At 39.8% G+C, this 26,063-nt stretch overlaps 1 protein-coding gene across 1 annotated transcript in view; it reads left to right on the top strand.

Moving 5' to 3' along the window:
• The window catches only part of ror1 (receptor tyrosine kinase-like orphan receptor 1), a 152,345-nt gene that overhangs the window by 108,760 nt on the left and 17,522 nt on the right, over positions 1–26,063 (top strand). The window contains exons 3-4 of the mRNA XM_017721961.2: positions 9,549–9,836; positions 11,351–11,387. Of these exons, the coding sequence (XP_017577450.2) occupies positions 9,549–9,836; positions 11,351–11,387 (325 nt within the window). The remainder of the gene's footprint in view (positions 1–9,548; positions 9,837–11,350; positions 11,388–26,063) is intronic.

Below are 26,063 nucleotides of genomic sequence, written 5' to 3' on the forward strand. Positions count from 1 at the left end.
TAACTAATGTAATTAACTGTGTATATTTATCAAATCTAATGGGTAGCAAAACAGTTACAGTGACTCTGTAAATGTCTGAGGGTTAACTTCACAGATATAAAATGGCTCTAATCCATCTGCTCCACAAGTAAAGCCCTTTCCATCATGCTTTTTTCTGTTATTCTTGCCCATTTGTTTCCTCTCCTCTTTTACTGTTTTTAAACTTCTGAATTAGTTTCAGTGGCAGGAAACGAAATGAATGTAATGTGGTCTTGAAATAATTCCAGGATTTAATCCTATTGACTTAATTGTGCTGCAGCTGTATATTTCAGTTAAGTCATCACTGTCATTGTAAGAGGGCTTTGAACCCTTTTCTTTACTTGCATCCATTTCTCTTGTCCTTCTTTGACCGTCTGAGTGTTGTTGTTGGTACATAAACCCACACAAGTATTGTAAGTGGACCTCAGGGGAAAAAAACATGAGAAAAATGTAGAAAACGCCTTTTAAAAGTAAATGTTCCTAATAAAAGCCATGACATGGATGTTGACTGTGGCAATCAGTCACTTTGACATGGTACTGCTGACACATTTTCCAGAATCCTACGCTTATTTATATACTTGCTGTCTTCCTACATGGTTCTAACCCAGTGCAGGGAAAGGAACTGAGCTGTAGAAACCCTGCTGCTCAAACACGGTAGGCTTCAGAAGCATGCACGTAGCTGCACAAATATCTCTTAAATGGCACCTGCATATCTGTGCATGCACATGGTCATCATTGCACAGTGCACATGCTGCCAACGTTACTGACATACTCACACTGAATTAGTTGGATGGCTCTGAACATGGATATGTGGAAGGATGCCATTGAATGAAAGAGGGACCTATTCAGTGTTCAGTTGGTTTAGCTGTACACTGTAATAAGATCTGTAAGTTCTTCTATTAAGTAACCATGAAAAAACAATGTATTCACAAGCATATAATAATGTTATTCTCTGAGCATGAGGCTTGTTGGATTTACACCATGTGCATAGTTGCTAAATGCCTTAGATTCATATCACAAGACTGTAAAGGCACATATGGGAAAATAACGAATATTACAGCATGGCACAGTTTTAAAGGGGTGGCTGGAGTGGTCAAGGCCTTCCCTGAAATTTGATTGACCCCCAACCCATCATTGTTAAAGTAATCTTTATTCTTCATTTTGAACACATTTAACATCTAACTAATTATTTAAAATCTTCAAAATTGCACAGGACTAGCACATGGAATAAATGATTAAAAGTAAATTTCTTATATGTGGTTAAAAAAAGTCCAGACCTTTTGAAGAGTGAATGGCAGGGTAAGTTAGCTACAGATGACTGGGAAACATACATTGTCTTAGTACAGTGGTCGTCAGAACAGCTTCAGCCTGCCTTGTCATTGATTGATTACAAATCTCTAGAACTGTGCTGGAAGGTTAACTGGCTCTGTGTAACATTTAATACATCATGACAGCGTGGTAGGATGTTAACTGCCTAATTTTATTATGTGTAGTACACTTTTCTGGACGTATCTGCACTCATAATGCTTCTCCACTCAGGGACTGGGTCTGCATATGTAACCTTAGAGTTTGAGGCAGGGCTCTCAAACTTAAATTACCAGCGGGGCACTAGGCCATTACCCCTTGCCACTAGGTCTTGTCCAAGGGTGGCCAGTTAAAAACAATGGGAGAAAGTGTCCAGTATATGTTTTTTTTTCTCATTTTTAATTACATAACATAGCAATTCTTCTGTAACCACAAACCACAAGTACTACAGTAGTTCAATTATATCAGTTAAACTTATGTTTAACAGTAGAGTTTATGAGACTCTTGTTGTGATTGTGTTATCATTCCTGCTGAACACAAGTGAAGTTTTGGCAGAGCGAGTTCTCAGTCTCAGTCTGTTACTGCAGTCTGTTACTGCTATTTTGTGAATTAATTACAATATACCCATTAAGCGTACTATTGGTCAAAGAATGTTGGAGATGGAGCTGCCGGGTAGAAGGAGAAGAGGTAGACCTCAGAGAAGGTTTATGGATGTAGTGAAGATGGACATGGAGATGGTTGGTGTGAAAGTAGAGGAGGCAGTAGATAGGGCATGATGGAGGCAGATGATCCGCTGTGGTGACCCCTAAAGGGAGCAGCCGAAAGAAGAAGAAGAAGAAGAAGAAGATACCCATTAAGCATACTGATCTAATATCAGTTAAAAATGAGGAAAGTAGCTAAAATAGTTAGCTAGGTCAGTGTGCAGCAGTAATGCTGTGTCAGATTTTTGCTTGAATGGCTCTTCTTCCATGCAGCGCTTTATTTTTGCTTTTAACTTTGAAAGCATCAGCATAAGCTGATTGTAGATAGCTTATATTAGGTACTCAGCCACAGGGTCTGGAGGGTAAAGCACATTATGGATAAACCACAAGAAGCTGTCTCACAGACTGAATGTGTACCTTGGTTTGAGACCCCTTGTTGTCCTTTCATGACGACAGTAACAGGTTGAGTTCCACTCTTTGTATGTGCACAAATGCAGCTTATTCACTTTACTTTGCTCAAGGTGCATAAAGATTCACTATTTTTCTATTCACACAGAATGGACAGCAGGTGTGTGTGTGTGTGTGTGTGTGTGTGTGTGTGTGTGTGTGTGTGTGTGAGTGTGCGTGTGTGTGTGTGAATATACACTCTTGTATGAGTCATTCTTCTGGTAAGCAGTCAGGAGAAGTCATCACTGTGCTGGAAGTGTGTCTCTAACGGTTGGGGCAGTGACTCAGATGCGTGTCTGAACTTCAGTGCTAATATCCGTTATTCTGGACAGCAGCTTTTGTATATTGTTGTAAGAGAGCTGATGTTTGGACAGAGGAGATTAAGATGGAGGGATAGAGGAGAGATCCTCCTGGGAAGGAAAGAATCCCTTCCTTTGGTCACCCCTAGACCAGACATGTCTAGATCAGGAGTGAGGAGAGATTGAGCAAGGGAGGAGAAAGGAGGGGGGGCATATGAGAAGAAGGGGAAATTGGATGAAAAGAGAGAAAGAATGGCCTATGATGTGATGGAGGAGCATTTGCCACCTGTATCAACCTGCTTTACTTATTTGATATTTGATCTATGCAGTATATCTGAGATCAGTTGGGTTTGTGCAGTGAAGTGGAGCCAACAAAAAAACTGGATTTGAAAACAACTGTATTACACTCTAAATATTAATTATATCATGTTCTATATAGCATGACAAATGTGAATTGCAGTAGTTTATATAGAGCTGGGTGATGTATAGATTATTTGCAGATATTTACAGTCATTTATTTGAAGATACAAAACTAGGCAATATTGGGAAAACTGTGCATTTTATGCAAGCAGTTGAGTTACAGTTGAGAGAAAAACAATAATATTGAATAGTTTGCATTGGTCAAAAATAAAATTTTAACTGCTGCTGCTGTTCAACTGCAAAGTTTTGAAGTTTTTTCTACAACTCAGACTCCAGGGACATGGGAAGGTATTGCTGACCTTCCTCTTTTTTTCTTGGACGAACGTTATTCAAACTACAAGCACACATCAGACGGGGGATAATTACAATGAACATAATACAAACTCCACTCTACAGAAAGCACACATGGGTCTTTTCTGTGCTCAGAATATTTAAGAGTTAGGCTCTTTTGTTATTGTTTTTAGCTTGCTGTTTAATTATCCTTGAAATCCTGGGATGCTACAGCCCCCTGAACACCCCTACGTCCTGCGTCCCTACATGTCTACCACATAATATCTCATGACTCAGGCTGAGAACCACAGACATAAACAAATGACTGTGTGTAGACACTTTGGTACACATTATGGTTTTTCTGATTGAAAATTCACTTGCTATCTATTAGGGGTGGGAATCTCTTGGCATCTCATGATTTGATTCAATTATGATTCAGAGGGCTGCGATATAAAAACGATAAAACAATTATCGATGCATCTTGATGCATCTTTATTTCTATACAGAATTTCTGTTTTCCTACTGTGTGAGGACTTGGTACTTTTAAAACAAGGTATCTGTAATGATCTTTAATGAATTTACTTCTAATATCTTTTATTAATAAATCAAATGGAAGCGATGTGGCAAGTGAACTAGATGGCTTTCATTCGCTGCTCTTGTTTGGAGCACATGAGATGCTGCCGCCACTCATCTGCGATAAAATGCGCAGTTAGGGTGAAATAAGATCCAGTGGTAATGCGTGTCCACACAGCATGCTACAGCCATCCTTTCCATTTTCTTTAGTGATTTTATAACTTCGGTTTTGGTCTGGTAAAGAGGGGGATCACTGTCAGTAAAATATCTTCGAGACTGGATGCTGAATCTCAGCTCCAAAGTGTCAAACATAGCGCGAAAGCCCTGGTTCTCAATGACTGAGAACTGGCATGCAGACTGCAGGTCACATAGAAGCAAAGTGTCGCTTAGCCAGTAGTGATAGAAAAGACAGACAGAGATTTAAGATTAACATTTGGAGATGAATGAACTTATTCACATTTATTAGCAATGTAGTTGGTTTCCTGGTACATTGCGAAGATGAAATCAGCTAACCTTTCAAATTTTCCGGGTCCACTTTAAATGGTGCCGCAGTTACATTCGGTGCCTCAGACAGCATTTAAGGTGGAACGGGAAAACTCGAATGAGAAGCGACTTTAGCCTCGTAAATCAGTCGAACGTTGAGACATTTTACCATAAACTCCTCTACTTTTGAGGAGACATTTCCTGTCGGAAATGGGAGGAAAGCGACTATAGCTAAAGCTTAAAAAACAGCAAAGTAAGTCTGCATTTTCATTTATATTTATTTATAGTCTTTTTTTTTATTAGTCTTTTATTTATTTATAATATTTATTTATAGTCTTTTTAATTGCAGAAGGTGGCGGTCACATTCATTTGTGTTTTTATTATGTGCTGCCGCAGACTGTCCGGGCACTGAACTTCTGCATTTCCAAGTTCCACCCTTTGCGTTCCACCAACATTACGTTATAAATGAAAATTTAGAAAATCGATTTTTAACATTTAACAAGAATCGTTCATGTCTGCATCGCGATGCATCTAAGTATTGAGTTTTTCCCCCCACCCCTAATATATATGTATGTTGTCAGAAGAAAACCTCATATCTCCAAGATGGTAACTTTACAATGGAAGCAAAAACAAACCTACTTTACTTTTAATGTCAAAGTCAATGAAACCAAATTTTTGTCCAAGTCAATTTGGGCCAAGTCACAGGGTTTAGGAGTGTATTTATGGGAATTTTTTACCTTTCTTCCAGAAGCACATTTGTGAGGTCTGTGCAGGCCAGTCAAGTTCTTCCACACCAAACTCACTCATCCATGTCTTTATGGACCTGCTTTGTGCACTGGTGTGCAGTCATGTTGGAACAGGAAGGGGTCGTCCCCAGACTGTTCCCACAAACTTGGGAGTATGAAATTGTCCAAAATCTCTTGTTCAGCTGAAGCATTAAGAGTTCCTTTCACTGGAACTAAGGGGGCGAGCTGAACTCCTGAAAAACAACTCCACACCATAATCCCCCCTCCACCAAACTTTACACCTGGCACAATGCAGTCAGACAAGTACCGTTCTCCTGGCAACCACCAAACCCAGACTCATCCATCGGATTGCCAGATAGAGAAGCGTGATTAGTCACTCCAGAGAACACGTCTCCACTGCTCTAGAGTCCAGTGGCGGCACTTTACACCACTGCATTAAACGCTTTGCATTGCACTTGGTGGTGTAAGGCTTGGATGCAGCTGCTCTACGCTGTTCTTGAGTTAATCTGAAGGCCACATGAAGTTTGGAGGTCTGCAGTGATTGACTCTGCAGAAAGTTGGCGACCACTGTGCACTATGCGCCTCAGCATCCATTGACCCTGCTCTGTCATTTTACGTGGCCGACCACTTCGTGGCTGAGTTGCTGTCATTCCCAGTCACTTACACTTTGTTATAATCCCACTGACAGTTGACTGTGGAATATTTAGTAGTGAGGAAATTTCACAACCGGACTTGTTGCACAGGTGTCGTCCGATCACGGTACCACGCTGGAATTGACTGAGTTCCTGAGAGCGACCCATTCTTTCACTAATGTCTGTAGAAGCAGTCTGCAGGCCTAGGTGCTTGGTTTTATACACCTGTGGCCATGGAAGTGATTGGAACACCTCAGTTCAATGATTTGGATGGGTGAGTGAATACTTTAGGCAATATAGTGTATTTTTGACCATATCACCCAGCCTTACATAATAGCAATTATAGCATATTCTTTATACCACATTAATTATTACTTATGGCATGTTCTGTGTAGTGCAATAAATCTTAATTATAGTATTTTCTAAATGGCCCACTGAATATTAATTATAGTATTATCTGTGCACTGCTGGGCTATTTTTCTCATCTCTCCCTTTCAAGCATGATTGTTTACACTGCACTAAAAGACTTTGGACATCCATAGATACTGTATTGAGTTATGCTACAATTTTGTAATGTTGGGTGAAAGTAACTTGGCACATTTGCCTCAGTAATTTCTTTTTAGTCATGTTGATTTTAGCAGGAGTAGTAACAGTGTAGTTGCTAGTTTGGTCAGTGTTTATTTAAAGTAACAGTAGTTTTACATGGGCATAGTATTGGATGACCAAACCTCCCTCTGAGTCATCTGATCTGCTCCCACAGTGGCATCTATATGTTAATATATATGCTTCTGAAAAGTCTTCTCAATCAGAACAGCAGATGCCTTGGAAGAGTAGGAATGCTTGGGCGAACAATCCTGTCTGGTGTAGTTTAACTCATGTTTAGCTTATAAGGGAAAACTAGTGAGAGGAATCTGGTCCCCTCCACAGGGAGAGTAATATTGCGCATGTCCCCACACAGCTGTGGGCCCCGGGGCCCCTAACCCTACAGGGCTCCCACTCAATATGCTTTTATTAATTTCCTCGTCAAAGTCACATTCCTGGCATTGCTCCAGAGTCCGGCCTCCTTCAGAGAGGATGCCTCTGAAAATTAAGGTCTGCTAAAAAAGAAGAAAGAGACTCAAAGAAAATATTGTTACACAGCAGTATAGTTATTTACAAAGGCTGACAGCAGTGTTCATGCAGAATACAGTAGAGCTATGCCGATGCTGTGATTAATTGTTGAATTTCAGTTCTGTTTCTCACAATTGTTCCTCAGCACTGTGAACCTGATATGGGTGCTCAGGTTAGCGGCTCATTTCATGTTGACTGAATTAAAGCTTGATTCACACTTACCCTGGACTGACTTTCTTTTAGTGTCGTAGGGCCAGACAAGATCTTGGAACAACAATACACATTTAGGGACATATTGTTAACTTGTGGTACTGAATCAAGGCAAAATCCACCACTAACAAGAGTACGGCCCCTTGAAAACCCACCCACAAATTCCTCTGGTCTGTGCTCTTTTATTATCCAGAGTACATTTGATAACACAAGCAAATAAATGAGCTAGTGAAAGACTATCACAAGCTAATATAAGTGTTTTCCCCTTCCAAGAGGTAATGTTTACTTTTATCACATGTAATGTGCTCCCTTTACATGCATAGCACAAATACATACGTAATCAGATGTGCCAACGACAGGCTTGTTGTCTATAAAACAAGGTTTACGAGCAAACCATCGGCACCAGCTTTGGGATCCGCCTTAACAATGCATTGGATCGGTTTAGAAATTTCACTCTCAGTTTGTTCCCACCCGAATAAGTCTTTTAGCCCAAAATATTTTATGGTTATCCTCAGACATTCTTAGTACGAGACCTCTGGCTCTATGAGACTCGATTGCTGCTTGACCCAGACTGTAGATTAAGACAGCTTGAAATTTCATCCTGAGATAAAGACAAAACAAAAAAATCTGCATGTGCTCATCAATCTGAGGGAAGTAACGAAAGTGCCATGTGTAATAAATGATGCAGTTAACAGAAACTGGCAAAAGAACCTTGAGTGATCACATCCAGAAGCTTATCCGCCTGTAGTTTGAATAGCAATTATAGCATTCCAGCTTGCAGTGCCTTTGCTAGGAAAAAACAGACAGTTTTATAGCACTTTACTTATGTACAGTGCTTAACTATGACTTTAATAAGGTTCGCAACTAAAGACTTTACTCTTTTGCTTAATTTTTCAGTGTAATGATACCGACTGCTTTCTGAGTCTGTGTAGATGAAGCACCTTGTTATAGCCTATGAATGATGGTGACTATCACATTTGCTGCCATAGAGGAGGTAAAATATGAGCATCAAGCATTGTGATCCAAGTGCATATCATGAAATATGTTGTATATTGTATTGGATGTTGTATACAATACATGATAGATACATCATGAAGTAGTTGTTGATACTCTAGAACTCCTAGAACACAATAAGAGACATGATTATAAAATCTGAATATGATATTCCACCGAGGGTGTAGCCTTCGTCTCATGCTGAGAGAGGAATAAAATGTCTTGAAGTTGGATGTGATGCCAGCGCCACACAGAAGACAGGAAACCCCAGCAGCAAGAGCCTGTCTGAGCATGGCTGCCAAAAAAGGTCACATGACTGCGGGAAGTCTCAGGAATCCCCACAGAGTCCAGAATTAGACTATGGAACAACTTCTGGGACAGTGCCTATACTGTCTCTCCTCACCCTCACTAACACACATACACTTGATTTACACACAGAGTAAAGCAGCATTGTATTGTCATTGTCATAAGGAAACTGAACAGCTCAGCTTCTTTAGGTTTTACACGGTAACAGCTGTCCTTTACATGGCGTGAACATTGCATGACAATTGGAGTTTTTAAGTTAAATTATGGAAGCAAATTTAAGAACAGTTTTCCTTCTATAAAGCTACAGTTCCTGAGATACGATGCTTTTTTATGATAGTAACAAAATGCTGCTTGTGTGAGAATTCCACAGGCTATGTTACCTCATCAGGTCCTCTCTTGTCCTTGCCCAGACTGATTGTGGGTCAGACTTACTGAGTCTATCCCAAGCCTATTCCGCTTACTATCCCTACTATTAAAGGAGTATTTGGGGTTGTCATATTTGTACTGGGCTTCAATCAAAGCCACCCCAGACCTGGCAAGACTGGTGTTTTGGAGTTAGAAGTTTCCAGAAGCCTTTATATGACATTCGAGTTTCTGCCATCCTTATTGGCGAAGCCCCTGCTTGGTGAGACAAAGTAATGATTTACTACCACAGCAGAAACCACAAAATGTCTTGTAAAGGATTCCTAACTGGCAGTTAGCAGTGATTTGTTATACGTGGGAGCGATTGTATGACCTACGAACAGACACACACAGCAAAATAATTTGATGTAAATTTATGGCCAAGGATTATTCCCCCAAGGTAAAATAGTTTTTCATGAATTAGAATGTGTCTGATAATTGCAGTGTATTTTCAAAAACCTCTGCAATGGCATGAGATATTTTGTGAGATTTATATTAGATGAAACCTTTTGCGTTGTCCCCAGAGATGCTCTAAAATTATTATACACCAAATTATACATGCCACCAAACTGATTCCCAGTTCTTCCAGACGATTCCCACTCACTCACCCATCTCCTTCTCTTTTCTTCTCAGACCACTTTCTCAGACTGGATGCTCCCATGAACAACATCACCACCAACTTGGGCCAGACGGCTGAGTTGCACTGCTATGTTTCAGGAAACCCTCCGCCCACGGTACGCTGGCTGAAGAATGATGCTCCAGTGGCGACGGAAGCACGACGTGTCTCTTACAAACAGACAGCATATGGCTCACGGCTACGTATTCGCAACCTGGACACCACCGACACCGGCTACTTTCAGTGCGTTGCCACCAACAGCTATGGCACTGTGTCTACTACAGGAATACTCTTTGTAAAGTTTGGTAAGTATTAGGTAGTAAAAGACCAAAGTCTTTATAATCAGCAGGGTAGTAACGATACACTTAAGACATGGTTTAATTCTCAATACTGGGTTTAATATTCTCATGACATTTTGAAGAAAATTTGAATGAAGAACATTGACTGTATATGCTGTTGTAAAATTTACTGTGACTGCCACAAGAGCTGGCAGGGCCCAAACCCTGAGCACGGATGAAACCCAGCAAGGATTGCAGGGAGAGAAGTAGAACTGCAAGAGAGTGGTAGATGACACACGAGTCTTGAGCCCTGCCTCCTGGGCAACACCTCCTGTTCCGCAATAAGGCCACATCCCACATTCTACCCTGGGATGTGCACACAGCACAACCTGATACTATGAACTTCAAAAATGTTTTTCAATACAGCTACTATAGCCTGCTGTTACTGTCCTATCAGACAGATAAAACCTGCTGCACAGACCTGCATACTCATGGATGTGCAGACAACCAATCAGAAATCAGCGGTCAAATTCCTGATAGCTGTGGCCATCTGCAATATTCAGTTCAATTCCATGTTTATTTATATAGCAATTTTTTTCTTAAACTAGTGTTGTCACAAAGCGGCTTTACAGAAATCTGGGTCCAAGCCCCAGATTAACACGCCAAGAGCAACAGCAAAAGCAATCCCCAAGAGGAAGAACCCTTGAGAGCAACCAAGAATAAAAACTATTAAATACAGTAGTTAATATGGAATAAAGAAGAGAATGAGCCATCGTCATTGGATTGAAGTATTTAGATTTACCAGTGACAACTCATGACTAAGTTTATCAGAGTAACAGATGAGAAATAGACCTATGAAAACCAAACAGCTTTAGTCATACATTTAAGAATACTGCCAGCATGGTTATTCCTGAGACTACTCCTAAGAATACTGGTGATAATTCATGACCATTTTGTGCCATTTGTATTATGCTCCTACCAAAAAAATCCTTTGAGTCCTTTGAGTTTATCTGATTCATGTGTATATTCTGCATGAATACAGTGAATAATGTTACGTTCATGATATGGTGAAATACAATAGGTATGTTGATGTAATATATTTTGTTCATATGGATCTGATGTACACATTTGAATAAGGTAAATTCAAAACCTTTTGGAACTCGATGCTTAAATCCTTCACAGCTGATTTGTAAATGTCCTCTTCTGTTCTTGATTTGACCCTCTTGATTACATGCATGATGGTAATGCATCATTTTTAAAGCATCATTCATACCACCTTACTGTCAGTAAACATAGCACCATTCCTGCAGTCTTGCCAGAACATTGTCATAAACTGTCAGCAATGAAACCTGACGAAAAGTTTACAGTGAGGTCCAGAGCTGTATTTTGGAGCTCAGTGAAATGAGGTCAGTGTAGTTATTCTCCACTCTGCTGTGCCCGTGGTCCACATTGGCAGCGTGTGTTCAGAGGCTGTGTGAGTGATTTGTTCCTGACCTGCTGTAAAAAAAAAAAAAAAAAAAATCCTCCTCTTTCTTCTCCAGATCCCCTGCCAACACCCCAGCCTGGAAGGCCTTCACCGTGAGTCCGTTTTTTTTTTTTCCTTTTTGCACTTGCCTTGTACCATGTCCAAGCTTCTTCATTACTGGCCATTGACTATAGTAGTGCAGAAGGGGAAAAGAAAACAGTCCTCAAGAATCTGATGATTTAATTGCCCCATCAACAGCCATTGAGCAGAGCGCAAAGCTGTTCACATATATATTACGCATGATTATAATGTGGGACAACAAAAACAGTGTGTATAACCCTCTTCTGTGGTTTTCTATTATGCCACTGAAGTACACGTTTTCATCCTAGCATCACTGCCTGATCTTCCTTTCCATATTTGGTTGTCTGGTCTCAAAGGTTATATTCTGCATATATTCTTATTTGAGTCGACAGCTTCACATTCATCCCTCCAAGACATGTTAACTTAACCCTTACTTTTTGACCAGTGTGTGTTTTTGCATAAGGCATGTAATCTAAGGTGATGACTTTGTATTTAGCTACCAGTAATACCAGACATTCTTAATGGTAGTGGGAAAGAGAGGCTGGATAATTGTAATGTAACCAATGACTTAAAAGGAAATGACTTTAAAGGAAAGGCTTTTAGAGAAATCACATTCAGACATTTTTCCACTTTCCACTAGATATAGTCGACCAGCCACAACGTCCCTGCCAGAAAAAAACAGCATAGACCATCATAACCAGCATGTATTATGTTTTGGATGCTGCTTTGATGGTCAACCAGCATGGCCACGTTTGATGTCCAAATTTTACTACTTTAGTTTAAAACTGGAGCTACAATGCTAACCTTGCAAACATACACTGTTTATTTGCCAGAACCTTTAAGGAAGCTTATTTAAGATCAAAGAGTGATTCTTTTACTAGAATTTGGCAAAAATAATGTCTGTTCTTCTCACTGCTAGCACATGTATGATGTTAGGTTTAGCGTGTGGACGAGGACTGGGAGTTGATCCCAGAAAAGAGATTCCAGGCATTTGAGAATGAAGAGTTCGAAGGTTTCCTTCCATACAAGTTCTGAATCATGTATAAAGAATTTTTTTCACTTGAGAAATCTGAATCTCAAAAGCACTGCAGACACATTCAGCTTCATTGTCTGTAATCAAGACTTCTGTTCTCACATGAGCCTAGTCATTTTGCAGGAATTGTAAAAGGTCTCTTGCAGGTAAATTGAATGAGTCGACCAGAATTTCTGGAATTGAACAGCTTTAGTGGATGTCTTACTTATCCTTACTTATCACGTGTTAAAAACCTACAGAGTGTCACATGCATTTCAAATGTGGGTCAGTATTATCCAATACTAATACAAATGAGCTTATTCCTCATTCTGTTAGCTAACATGTTAAATCATTTCATTTTCTAGCACAGCTATGGTGGTATTGTTTAATATGGCCTTCACCAAATATGCCCAGCCATTATTTCAGAGACACAGCTGTCAGAGTGAAAAACCTTGTTGAAGAAAAGTGAGTGCGTATGAGGGAGTGAAGGAGTGAGGGAGAAGACAGTGGCTGGCGTACTGGAGAGATTAGACACACTGTAAATCCAAGCACAGTTCACTCATTCCTGTTTTTCCCATTGTTCCCCATCTCCATGCCAAATTCAATAATGCCTACCTTGCCTCTTTGGCAGCAGTAGCAGTAGGCTCTTTGGTAGCAGTAAGTTGGCAGAAACGTTTTAGGGTACATCATGGACCCATTCCTACTGTAATTATTGTAATTCCCAGGCATATTAAGTACTGATCAAATAATACAGTGTAAGTGATTTACCTTTTTTATTGCATGCATATCCATCTTTCCAAAATTAACATGAATTCTGTCACTAACTAGAGCCTCCACAACTCTCAGATGGATGAGGTGGGCATCTTATTAGCGAACCCAAGACATCGTGACATGTCTGGCCACTTTCCAGCACACATTAATATTGATTAAAGCCAACAAAACCTGCTTCTGTACCCCTAAACTTCAATCAGATGAGAGGGCAGTGCGCTCAGGCTAACTGCCGTCATTATGTCCTGTTCATTAAGGTGCACACAGGGCTTCCTTTGAGGCTCACTTTGGCCTGTTGGTTATCATTAGTGTTATCATCAAAGAGCACTGTCCTGCCAGACCTCATCAGGAGGCAAATGGCCCAGTCAGCTCCCTGTCCTTTTTTTTTCCTTTTCTCCTCCCCCTTCATGTGTTTTTTTCAGGGATGTGTCAAAACGTCAATCTCAGCAGAGCGAGAGTTAGCTGGTATAAGGAGGGAGTGTCCCTGCTGGGATTTGTGGCGGGGACACTAATGATTCTGTTCCCTGGCCTCAGGCTGGCTGAAACAGTGTGTACACTGTGGGCTGGACCGGATGAAGCTTCACCTGAGAGAGAGAGAGTGAGAGAGTGACCAGGGCCATGCTAGCTGAAGGAATAGTAGAGGGCTGTACAGTGTGCCATTTATAATATCAGTATGATGTACTAAAAAAAGCCCTATAACACATTAAAGTATTCATGTAACCTAACAAAAGTTACATTTAGAGCAACATATTGAAACTTTTAACCAGGTGATATTAATGGTTGACCATTGCTTTCTGCAGGCCCTCGAGGAGGTCATTCCTCCTGCAGAAAGAAAATCAACTTGCATATTTTTATATGCATTGTGCATTATAATTGCAATCTCAGTGCTAGTCATTTTCCACATCATGCAGCCCTACTGGAGGATGAGAGAGGGCTGTAGGAGAGAGAAAGACATTAAAAGACAAAACATGTCAAAATAAAAAAAAAAACAAAAAGGAAGATGTCAAATCATTATTTAGACAAAACCTGCTCTTCTTACCAAGGAAAACACTTTGGTGAACATGAAGCTGAGTGCTGCAAAGTACACTAATGCATTTGGCAAGTACAAAGTAATACTCAAAGTAGTAGCAAATATCTGTTTTATGTTAACAAACCTTTGCAGGTATTTTTTCTTCTTACTTCATGAAAAAGATTGAAAAGAAGAAATGATGTTCTTTTGATAAGCAGTGCAAATGAATGTTATTACCCTTAGAAGGCCAAACTTAGCTTATGTTACTGTCGTTCTGATGATATAACGTTTTAGCTCTGTCTACACTAGACAGTCTTTAAGCCATAGAACTGTCATTGAATTCAGTTAGTTTTATAAACATCCTGTACATAAACTCTTCAAGGTATGAACAAGACGTAGTTCCCTAGCCCAGTTCCTAAGTCTGAACTACAGAGGTTCTCTTTAGTGGCGAAGAGAGTCTGAGCCTCTGATCTTAGATCAGCTTTGTTTTCTCTCAGGTCATCCCGGCAGGTGGAGATTTGAAAGGGGAAGTTAGTTCTAGACTACAGAGTAAAGGCAGTCTGTGCACTCGGCCTCTTGGTGAACCCTCACTTCTCAGCTGCTCTCTGCTGAGCTTTATGACAACACACGTTAAAGAACTTTATTCATAGTCTTTTAATAAATGCAATATGGATTTTTTTTCATGCTGCCTTTAGCTTTTTACATCGCCTGCTTTATGGGGACCACCTGGTGCGAAGGTAATTGAACACCGTGGATGAGGAAGTGACTAAGCTTCCAGAAGCTAAACAATGGCCACCGTTGTTCCAGCCCAAATGTCACTCATACAATCCATCTTATGTAGTAATATGTCTTTCCATTGTACTAATGTTAGTGTTGTTAAGCCTCCATGTAGAAATCATCTGACTGACTTTTCCAGAATTAGTTCCTCCGTTTAGCTAGGGTTAAGTCTACCACCTTTCACCCTTAGGAGACTAAAATCAGGAGAAACAGGTTGACCACAGGAGTTACGTTCGCAGTACATTTGCCCATAGAATGGGACACTCTGGAGCAGCCACACGAGTCTAAGGTTGCCATGCCTAATGCCAAGCATTGGCTAGAGGGAAATAAACTCCTCTAGCATTGGGTTGTGGAGCAGTAGAACTGTGTTCTCTGGAGTGATGGAGCGCCATCCAATAGCTTTTGCATGAGTTGGCGTTTGTGATCCAGAATTAATCATCCAACATTAGCGCCTGACCTCACTGATGCTGAACTATTCCTTTGAAGAACTGTCCACTTTAAGGTTCTTTAGGGAACCAAAGGTGTTCCTTCAGTGGCATCACTCCAAAGAACCCTTTTGGCAAACTTTATACTTTCTTCAAATGCTGGCTGATGGACAGCATTCAGGTTGAGGGGAAACTGAACATTTATAGTCCACAGAGGGGTTCTAGAAAGTCTGGCGTGTTCTCTTCTTTCATTTTGGTTGTGCCGCTGTAGTTTTCACAGAGCTCTTGTGTCACAGGCCTTTAATTATCAAAGCTGTGTTAGGTGTCTCAGCCATATCTCAGTCTGCCATCATGAGCCTGTTCAAGAATGAGCTCCATTCATGTGAAAGTGGAGCAAATTAATAATATGAGGGAAGAGCGTGGAAGGAAAACCATAAGTTAGCCTTATCAAAATATCATCCTTTCAATGTAAACAGACATGATTTCTATGCTGAGATTTTACTCTGAAGAGACAGCTTAATATATACATTGTAGCTGTGCTGCTGGTTCCTAGTGAAGTATGACGGCGGGGACGTCTTTAGTACCAGGCTCTTGAAAAGCACGCGGCCCCTCGTCTCTACCACATTGTTTATAGCATCCCGTTTTCTGACCGCTTGAAAAGATTAATATTACCGTTGCTGCCTTGTCAAGACTGTTTAACTTTCCTCAGACTGGCTTGAGAGGGAGCCTTTTCTCTCAGTACAGAGAAAAAACGAACTGGCTGGCTGTTTTTTTTTTTTGTTTTTTTTTTTCTCGTCACCCTCTCCTCTTTCCTCCAGCTGAATGGTAGAGCCAATCGGGATCTTAATGAAGTCCAGACCACCTTGCTTCTTCAAGGCTGAACGTGGACAGCACAGGCGCTGGAGACATCCCGGAAACCTCGCGCAGTCTGAAAGTGCACATCCTAATGGGGCCCTCTGCCCTGCTTTTAAGTAACGACTTCCATTACGCTTCTGAAAGCTACTCAAGTCAGAGTTAGAGACTGAGGAAGGTCCACTTATGGTCATCGCTGTCATTAAAGCGCACAAAATTCTGTTTCTTAGCTTTAAAGCTCTGTGTCTGACATTTCAGATGATGTTGACATTTCTTGGCATGAATTTAATTAGTCATTAAAATAAGCTAGCGTTTGTTTGAAAGGCTTGTTGACTTGGCATTTTGATTTATGAGACTCATAAAAACTGCCATGTTTACTGGGGACCCAGGGTGCTCTGTTTTTTTTCTTTCCTTTAAGGTTGCTTTTTGTATAATAATACCAATTCATTTGTCCAAAGGGTGAAAATAGCCTTACACTTAGTCACTGTTTATGCACAGCTGCCATTTCACCTGTTGATGGCAGGGTGTACTTATAATAATAATAATAAATTGATATGTTTGATTTATATGGCGCCTTTCTCAAACCCAAGGACAATTTACTGAAGTGGCAAAATATATAATCAACAAAAAATAAAGCAAACCACAACACACATAGAGTTCTCCAGATGGCAAGGAGAGAACTTTTCAGACCAAAGTAAAGAGAAGCTGAGCTGGCCTGGAAAAAGTCTTAAAACTGAGGGGGGGGGGGGTCCCTCTTTGCCCAGGGGGCCACACAACTATGGTGTAGCACTAGTCATACTGAGAAGTCTCATATCCTATAGAAAAGGCCTTGGCCAGGAAGGGATAGCGCCCCCAAAGCAGCTTCTTAGCTGTGTTGTAGCATTGCTCATGCAGCCAAACACCATCAGTCCAGCTGCAGTGTGACATCACCAAAGCAGTCGGCCCAGGCAACCACATAGCTATTATATAACATCACTCAAACCACTAGCCCTGGCTGCCAGGTAGCTGCAGTGTAGCGTTACTCAGGTAACAGCGAAGTTGCTATATGTACTTAGTATTGTTTCCAGACTTGAATTGCTCAACACTAAGATCTCAGTCAGCTAACTTTGTGTTAGACAAAGATCGAATGCCATTTACCAGCATTTGATTCACCTTTTTTTCCAGAGCATGTTTTATGGTAAATTATATAAAAGTATCGTTGCTGTTGCATTTTTTGTTTTATTTGTTTATTTACAAAAATGCCAGCTGCCCTTAAGAAAGTGTTAACATTTCAGAGATGTACAGGTTTACAATACACATATTTACACATGCAGATGATGCAAATGTCTTCAAATTCAGGCACACATGCACTCATACAGCCACAGACAAAAGCTCAGTCTCTGTCTTGTTATAGATCCCTTTAACTAAGTGTTGATTGACTGAGGATTGGAGCCTTAATATGACTCACTGGGGACGTCCCCTTTGCCCTGGTATGGTCTGTGGTGGAGATGCTGTGTGAAACTCGAGCTGCCTCACTGAGTCCGACCCCTCGTCTAACTGCTTTCCAAGTCAGGGGTGAGAAGGGCGGGTCACCATGGATCCCCGCTCGTCCATCTGACGCTACCCCCCTACCCTTCACCCACACTTCTACAATCCCATTACATCAGTAGATCTATTGGTAGACAGTCTAGTACTTGTTTATTTAAGCAGACCACTGATATTCACTATCAAATAAGTGACATTAGTCTGTTTAAAATTGCTGTTGTTTGTAATAGCAGCCTGTGGATGATGGAAAACGTTTGCGGCCCCCTTCTTTGGTGATTTTCTATGTATTTTCAGTAAAGCAGGGAAAAACAGCTGTTTGCTTGTACCTTAGGTATATTTTGCTTCAATACTCAGGTGGTTTAAACGCCTGGAAGCTTTGAGCACTGACATCACAACAAGGCACTACAACGAATGGGGTTTGACTATTCTCATGGTAGAGCTTTTGTCCATTGTTGCTTCTGTTTCACAAAAACTAGCAAGATCTGCACAGCTTTCTGTTTAATGTGTTATTGCAAAACTACAAGGAAAGCATTTATTTCTGATGAGCAGCATTATAATCACGAAATAGATATGTTTCAATCATAATGATTATATAGAATGTGCTATTCGGTTCCATACTGGTCACCACAGAAATGTTTTTGATAGTCAAGACCACATTTAAGTCTATTGCTCCCTGTTCTTTATTTTGTATTCCTGCCTACTGCTGTGAGTGCTGCTCATATGTTCCAGTTCCATTGCTAAATGATTCACTACTGAGGCCTCCATGTGGAATATGAATTTTTTTTCAGGTACATATTAGAGCTGTGGGAGAGAGGTTTGGATAGTGGTAACATTGGTCTGGTTGGGCTGTTCACTAATGAATGACCCCACTGTTTTCTCTGTTCAGTCATCATGTGAGAAACAGAAAAAGATGTAAAAAAATATGTAATGGGATTGTAGAAATGTGAGTGAAGGGTAGGGGGTAAGCTTCACTCGTCACTGCTCTTATGTGTTTTTTTCTCTTATTGCGCACCTTTATTCCAGCCGCTGAGTTTTCCATGTCGTGTGTAATTAGTTCCGTATGTGATTTCAGAGAGAACTTGATAACTGTTAGCATGTCCTTGCTTCTATAGATTGTAAGTGTATGGACTGTAGTTTCTAGAGAGGATCCAAGTCTTATCATCTTTCTGAATCTTCGCAAAATGAAACACGAAATAGAATTAAATCAGTAGTTGAGTGAAAAATCTAATTAATCCAATTTTCTGCTTAACCTAATTGTTGAGCCTTTTTTGTGTTGCTGCTAGAGCTATGAGGCTAAGATACAGTACTGTGTACAAGTCACAGATAACCCTTCTTTTATTGCATTTTCAGTTAAAAATGTACACACAAACAAGCTTGGAAGTCCAAGAAGCCTCAACAGCTAAATAGAATGTATGAATACATAGAATGTGTTCAGTATTTTGCGTGTCCAGGGATATTTTTTTGACACCTTCAAAGTTCGGTCTTAGAAGTTGGTTGCATTCTGCTTCTTATGATGATCCACATAATCCCAATAAGAAATGTAGAATTATCAGCCCATAAAATCTTACTCCTCATCTCGGATGTCTAGTTTCAGTTTTCTAGTGCAAATTTCCTTTTTTGTCCATTTCCTTTTCTCAGTAGCAGCTTAATGGCAGGTACTCATCCTTTCACATTAACAGAATTGAGGTGATGGACAGAAACACCTCTGGATTTTTGTTTATTTAAAGCAAGAGTGGAGCCTGATTTCACTCAGGTCTTACATTGATGTTATAAGTCTCATTTTCTCTATCGTACAACTTTTTTTGAGGTCCAATTTTGGAAATTTTTTCCTCTTCCTTATGCAAGTTGATTATTTTGGATCTGACTTCCAGATTCTCCTAAACATGAACAGTGGTGCATGAAATCATGTACTTGAGTTAAAGCAGAGATACCCAAGGTAAAATATTACTCCAGTAAAAGTAGAAGTACAACTCCACTTGAGAAAATGTACAAAAGTATTTGCCTTCAAATGTACTTAAGTATTGAAAGTAAAAGTACTAAAAGATTAATTATGACTCTAATGTCCTATTACCATTTTTGGAACAAAACTCTTGCTTCATGAACTAATTTTAGGTGAAAATACTCCAGTGTCACTCTTGGTAAACCAGTCTTTTAATAGAATGTCATTAAATAGTTTGACGCTGATGTCTTAATTAATTAAAATGATCATAACCACAAAACACTGAAGCCAAACACTTTACATCAGGTAGAACAGAGTGGCTCTGAAATAGCTTTTTGCAAACAAGCAAAGTTTCAATTTAAGATTTATTTTCAACTTAGTTACAAGTTTAATTTTAATAAAACCTTGCTTCAAACACAGGTTCACAAATGAGTTTCCTTTACTATATTGATCTGTAGGTCTCTGTTCATAAACATAAACTAACCGAAACAAATTTAATGTGAAATGAAATGGTGTTTTTATACATTCAGAAAAAAGACACACAGTCACGACTGCATATGTGTACATATGTCTATGTTGTGATCTATTTACACAAAGTTAGGTTAGTTCATCACTTATATTGAATAGACACTCCCAAAAACTGTATGCTGCTGCACTGATGTTGAACTGTTTGCTTGTACTGGGTCGGTATATCCAATAGGTCAAACCAAACCAAAAGGAACGACAGATTTTGCAAAACGTAGTGGAGTAAAAACGTAAGATATTTGACTTTTAAATGTAGTGGAGTGAAAGCAATGGAAAAACTTCAGTAAAGTACAGATACACGAAAAAACTACTTAAGTACAGTAACAAATTACATTTACTTCGTTACTGTCCACCACTGAGTATGAATAACTTGTAGTTAATGGACATATGTTCAAATTAAATAATAAATGTAGAGCAAACCCTGCCTTTTGCACAGTACTGTAGCTAATAAATAATGAAAGCTTCAGTCCACCACTTAGAGCTGTGCTATTAGGCTGAGACACCAACCATGCTTTCACTGTTACTACATTTTTGTGAGGAGAACATTTCTAAATCTGATTTTTTTTGGCAGTATCTCTTTAATACTAGAATCTATTTCCATGTGAGTATGTAACATGTAATCCAGACTCTCTTACACATGGAGGCCTCATAGTAACCCCAGTCTCTCCCACTGAGCAAGCCTCTGCTATTCCTTCACTCCTCCTCCTCCTCTCCCAGTGCCCCTCTCCATCCATCGTCTCCTTCTCGAGTTTTTCCATGAACAAAGTCTGGCTGCCAAACCCCTGTGATATTTTTCCGTCTGAGCTGCAGAGGGCATATGTTTGGAGGCACAGCTGTAAATATGAATGAAAGCTCTGAGATTTTCCCTTTCTGACACTCTCTTCACTGAGGGAATGGTATATCTTGTTCCCAGTGCTTTCAGGGGTCCTATAAATTGACTATAACTGAAAGAGCATGAACTCTATTCTCTTGATCTCTAGTAAACAGACTCCTGCAGCTTGTTTTCTGTTTAGGCCTCAACTTTTACAGTTCAGGCTTTTTATTTATAGCGCTGTGCATATTTTTGTTCTTTTTCTCTGAATGGAAAGATATAATGAATTGCTCTGTTAATGCAGAGAGAAAAGCAGATCTGCCCTAAAGGGAGTCAGAGACAGTTTGATAGCAGGAGAGAAAGCTGATTTATTGGGATGTTCCATGGCTTACAGGGTGTCGCGGTGCTTTCCTTCAACATGACATTACCCTGAAATAAGGCATAATTACTCAGGTTCCCCTGAATTATTCAGGAAATGCTGACTGCATCTAACAGGCACGTTCTTGTCCTTCAGTAGCTGAGTTTGGATTCTAATTTCTAATCCGCAGACTTCGACTTTGCAAATCACAAGGGGGAAAACATCACACAGGAACACATTCAAACGTGACGGAAAGTTCTCCTGTAAAGAGGATTTGTAATATACATTGCCTTGTAATTACCTGAATCATGTAGGGGGTTTAGTTGAGGTTTGACAGTTGTGCTTGAGGTCACTAAAGATAAATGTATAAAATTCAGGCCACCAGATAAGAAGAGAATACTTACTAAATCATTAAGCCATAACAGACTGTGCGTTACAGTGATTTTACCACAGTTGTTGTTGGACGTGACATGAAGCCAATGACAGCATACCATGGACCACCTTTTCATCAGTAGCAGGTTTTAGACTCTATGCTGGTCTTTGATGGTCATTAGCTTGATTCTTCTAAGATGGTCATGGTGGTTAACTGGCTGGAAAGGCAAAATTATACTTATCGACTAGTTCAGCAGGTTTCGTTGGTAGACCAACTTGGTCACTCTGGTCATCATCTAAACCATGAAACTCAAATCAAGACACCAGCCAGCTAAGCTGGTCTACCCGCTTAACCAGCTTTAGCTGGCCATGCTGTTATTTCAGCAGGGAAATCACTGTAAAGCACAGCCTCAGGTGACTTTTACATTTATGAAAGGTAGCAACCAGTGTTTAATAAATAATTAAATGTATTATTTATATGTTTATTTATAATAAACACCATAAACAATAACATTCATAAAGCAATATAGTTTGTTAAGAGTGAACTTTTCAAATAATGTAAGTCAGCTATTCCATAAGCTTATTCCATGAGCAGCACAATGGGTTTATTAACCTGCCGCATTAATACATATGTGCAGTCATAGGTTTGTATGTACCCATGTATTTTTTTGCAGCGGCTTCAAACATAGCTCAGCCTGTCAGATCTGAGAACCAGACCATTTGCTTTATAACAAACATTTTTTTACAAGAGATTGAGATTTGCCAAGAACAGAGTATCACGTAACACAAATAACATCAGTGTCAGGATTCAATTAACTTTCACACAAACCCACACTCACGCTCATACAAACACTGGAATGTGTTCTTGTTTTTTTAAAATATGGATCCACACACACACACACACACACACACACACACACACACACACACACACACACAGACATAACACAAGCACTTCCAGGCCTTGTTCTCACACCTCGTCTGGCAACTCTGTTTGTTGTTGGAGGAGTCTTACACACTGCGGGTCAGCACGTAAAAAAATAAACCTGCCACCCCCACAGTGCTAACTCTGAACAGCTTGACCCTGACACTCCCTTTGTTTAGTAAATCACTCTGTTGAGCAGCGTGTAAGCAAACGTTGAGACAGAAGAGTCACTTGAATTGCCCAGATGCATTGTTTAGTTACGTCTGAGAAGCCTAACATTATTGTAGCCAATTAACTAAACTATTCAAACAGAATTATGTAATTGGGTAGTTAATTATATAGTAACTGAGTTATTATAAAGTGTGACTGAGTAAGGAGTGAGAAAAAATGAATACCAGTTTATGTCTTGCTTTACTGCCATTGATAACCATGACATGTAAGGGTTAAACATATGAGGTTCAGGCAGATGGAAAACAGCAGACGTTCAGAGGATGTGATGTGTTTTGTGATGAAGTGAAGAGTGATGAGTCTGAAGCGTGCTGTGCTCCCTGGAAGCTAATCCCTCTGTGCTCCAGCAGGGTGAGGAAAGAGTTTAGGTACATTTCATAGTTAAACTCTTCCTGTAGCCTCAGTGTCGAGGGAAGGTTCTGTGGCTGTCAGCTTTCAGTGGTGTGTGGTGTAATCGCTTTCAGATTCATGGACACTGCAGGCCAAATGTAAGCAGTGAAAGCAGTGAAAGCTGTTTTTTTAAATGATTTTACAAGTCAGTAACCAACACAGCTCCACTTTATTGACATGGAGTTTAGTCAAAGAAGTCATTTCAGAATATTGTACTGGTTTGCAGTGATGTACAAACTGAATGTACCCAACTTCATCATTTGACTTTAAAGTCAAATTCACATGTGTTCATGTGGTGCTTTCTGGTATAAAGCAATCAAATAGCACTATGTGAATATAATAAATGGTAATGTAAAGTAATTTTTAACATGTATAATTACCCCCATTTTATTTCTGCTTAGTTTGTGTTCACAACCACCTGTAAAAGAGGCCAAAACTGCAGCTAATAAACTCAAATCCAAAAGCTAATAAACTTCAATAGCCATTTCACAACCTCCATATTTTGATTACCTCTCACATAAACCACATCAATGTGTTCGTCAGTTGAGTTCTTCAGAGCAAACTGCTGTCTGACTTGCAAAAAGTGACTTGGAATTAGGTGGCTGCAGGGACAATTACCAGGAGCAAATATAATGAAGAATCAGTTGATCGCTATTGCCATTGCCAGGGGTCATCAGTCTTCTCCACAAAGGTTCAGTGTGGCCGCAGATTTCCGTTCGAATCACGCTGAAGAACAGCTTATATACTAATCAATTGTTTGAAGACTAAGACCAGCAGATAATCGGGTAGAATCGTCTGCTTCTGCTTTACTGCAGTGAGAGCCTGCAGCCAGCCCTTTGGAGATAAGATTAGTGAGCCCTGGTACAGACAATAAGTCAAACCAGAGGCATAGCAATAGGTGGTCTTGGTATCCAAATGAGATTTTAACTGTTTTTAACTGTTAAAAAAATGTAATCAATAAAAATATCATATATAAATATTAACAAATGTAAAGTCAAAATGGGAAAAGGTGCTGTTTTCTTACATTGCTGTGGATGTTTTTTCATGTAAAGATGGTTTTTAAACATGTAATGTCTGTAGTCTATTGAACTAGATAGTGAGTACTGGTAGCTGACCTTGGTAAAGAAAACAAGGCTGAAGTTGTCTTCTTACTCAAGTTGCAGAAAAGTTCTTCACATTCCTCTCTATGGTGGAATGGAAAATTTAAATTAGAAGCTATCGAATAGGAAGCCAACTTAACTTTCATCCCATGCTGTCATAGAAACTAATGATAAACATGAGGTGAGCAATTTAATGTTGTGTAGGTGGGCACGTCTCTAATGGCTTTTCCACAAGGAAGTAGCCAAGTTGGTGGTTTCGATCCACATTATAGCAGTGTCTCTGAGACGATCTGCAACCAGACCCAAGTTAAATTTATGCCATCTAACCCTTTTTGCTCTATGTTAATGAACATGTCATTGTCTGTTATCTCTTCAAAAAAACATTATTTTTACAAAGTTCCTGTTACTTCCTTACTTTTGGCCTGTTGCCTTTTCATATATCTGAATTGAGTTTTCCTGTCTTTTCCCCCTCCTCTGGGATAGCTGAAGGTTATGGGGTTGTGTCCTGTGCTCTCCTAATAGAGGCTCCTATTGTGTCTGTGTAACATTAGAGCTCTTTCCTCTCTTTCTTCATTGCCTCTAATGAGAGTCCCTCAGTGGCCATGTGTCCCTTCCTCTCTGGCCACGGTCACACACCACAAACCTCAAAAACCAGAGACAAATGAGTCCACAGCTAAACACACTCCTCCTGAGCTCCATCACGCCGCAGAGCCAAGTCCAACATGAGCTCTTCTCTTTCAGCCTCTCCAAAGTGTGCATAGGGTACTTTCAGACTTCAGAGGAATCTCAGTAATGTCTTGATTGTGAGCTGAGCAGTGCAGACTTAGAGCAGCCTCTTGAACAGCATGTTGTGTTTCTGTATAATATTTGTAGGCCTTCTGCCCATATTTGGAAAGAGTTTGCATTGATATAGTGCTGGAGGAACACTAATCTCTAGATTGGATTAAATATGACTGTCATTATTATTATTATTATTACTACTATTACTACTACCACTACCACTACATTGTACTGATTTCAGTATCTACATGAAATTCTGTTTTTTGGGGTTGGAAACATGTTGTAAAGTGGAGATGCATGCAGAAATTATATATGGGCACATAAAAGTTTGTAGTTGGATGAGCTGAAAAGCCACTAAATGTGGGTCTATCTGTTGACATAGAGCAGAGACTACAATAGGAGCCTGAGGAGAGCTTGTTTGTCAGTTTGTCAGTTATGTTTTAGAGAAGGGTTCGCTTTTTATGGGGTCATTTGCAGTTTGAGTACATTCAAATATAAAGAAATATCACTGCCAGTTTGGCTGTATACATAAACTTCAATCAAAAATTCAAGCATACAATACACTATACACACAAATCTAGCATCCCTACTCATACACAAGGTATGAGTTTTATTTACAAATGCATAAACTCATTTGCCTGTGGGCTTGTGACTGTACCAGAAATTGCTTTCATTCAGTGAGATGAGCCATACTGTAGATTAGGACTGCACAATAAAGAAAAAGCTCAGTCTCACACTGAAAAGATATGAGAGGAAATCTAAACATTAATTGTACATGCATTTATTCCAACAGAACTAAATTTCACGTCTGTTGGCACCCCTACATTTACTACATTTACATTTTTTGCAACTTCCTTCTGCCAGCATAACAACAATGAGTCTTCTCCAATAATGCCTGATGAGATTGGAAAAC

The sequence above is a fragment of the Pygocentrus nattereri genome, chromosome 26 (genome assembly GCF_015220715.1).
Source record: "Pygocentrus nattereri isolate fPygNat1 chromosome 26, fPygNat1.pri, whole genome shotgun sequence".
In the NCBI taxonomy this organism is placed as follows: domain Eukaryota; kingdom Metazoa; phylum Chordata; class Actinopteri; order Characiformes; family Serrasalmidae; genus Pygocentrus; species Pygocentrus nattereri.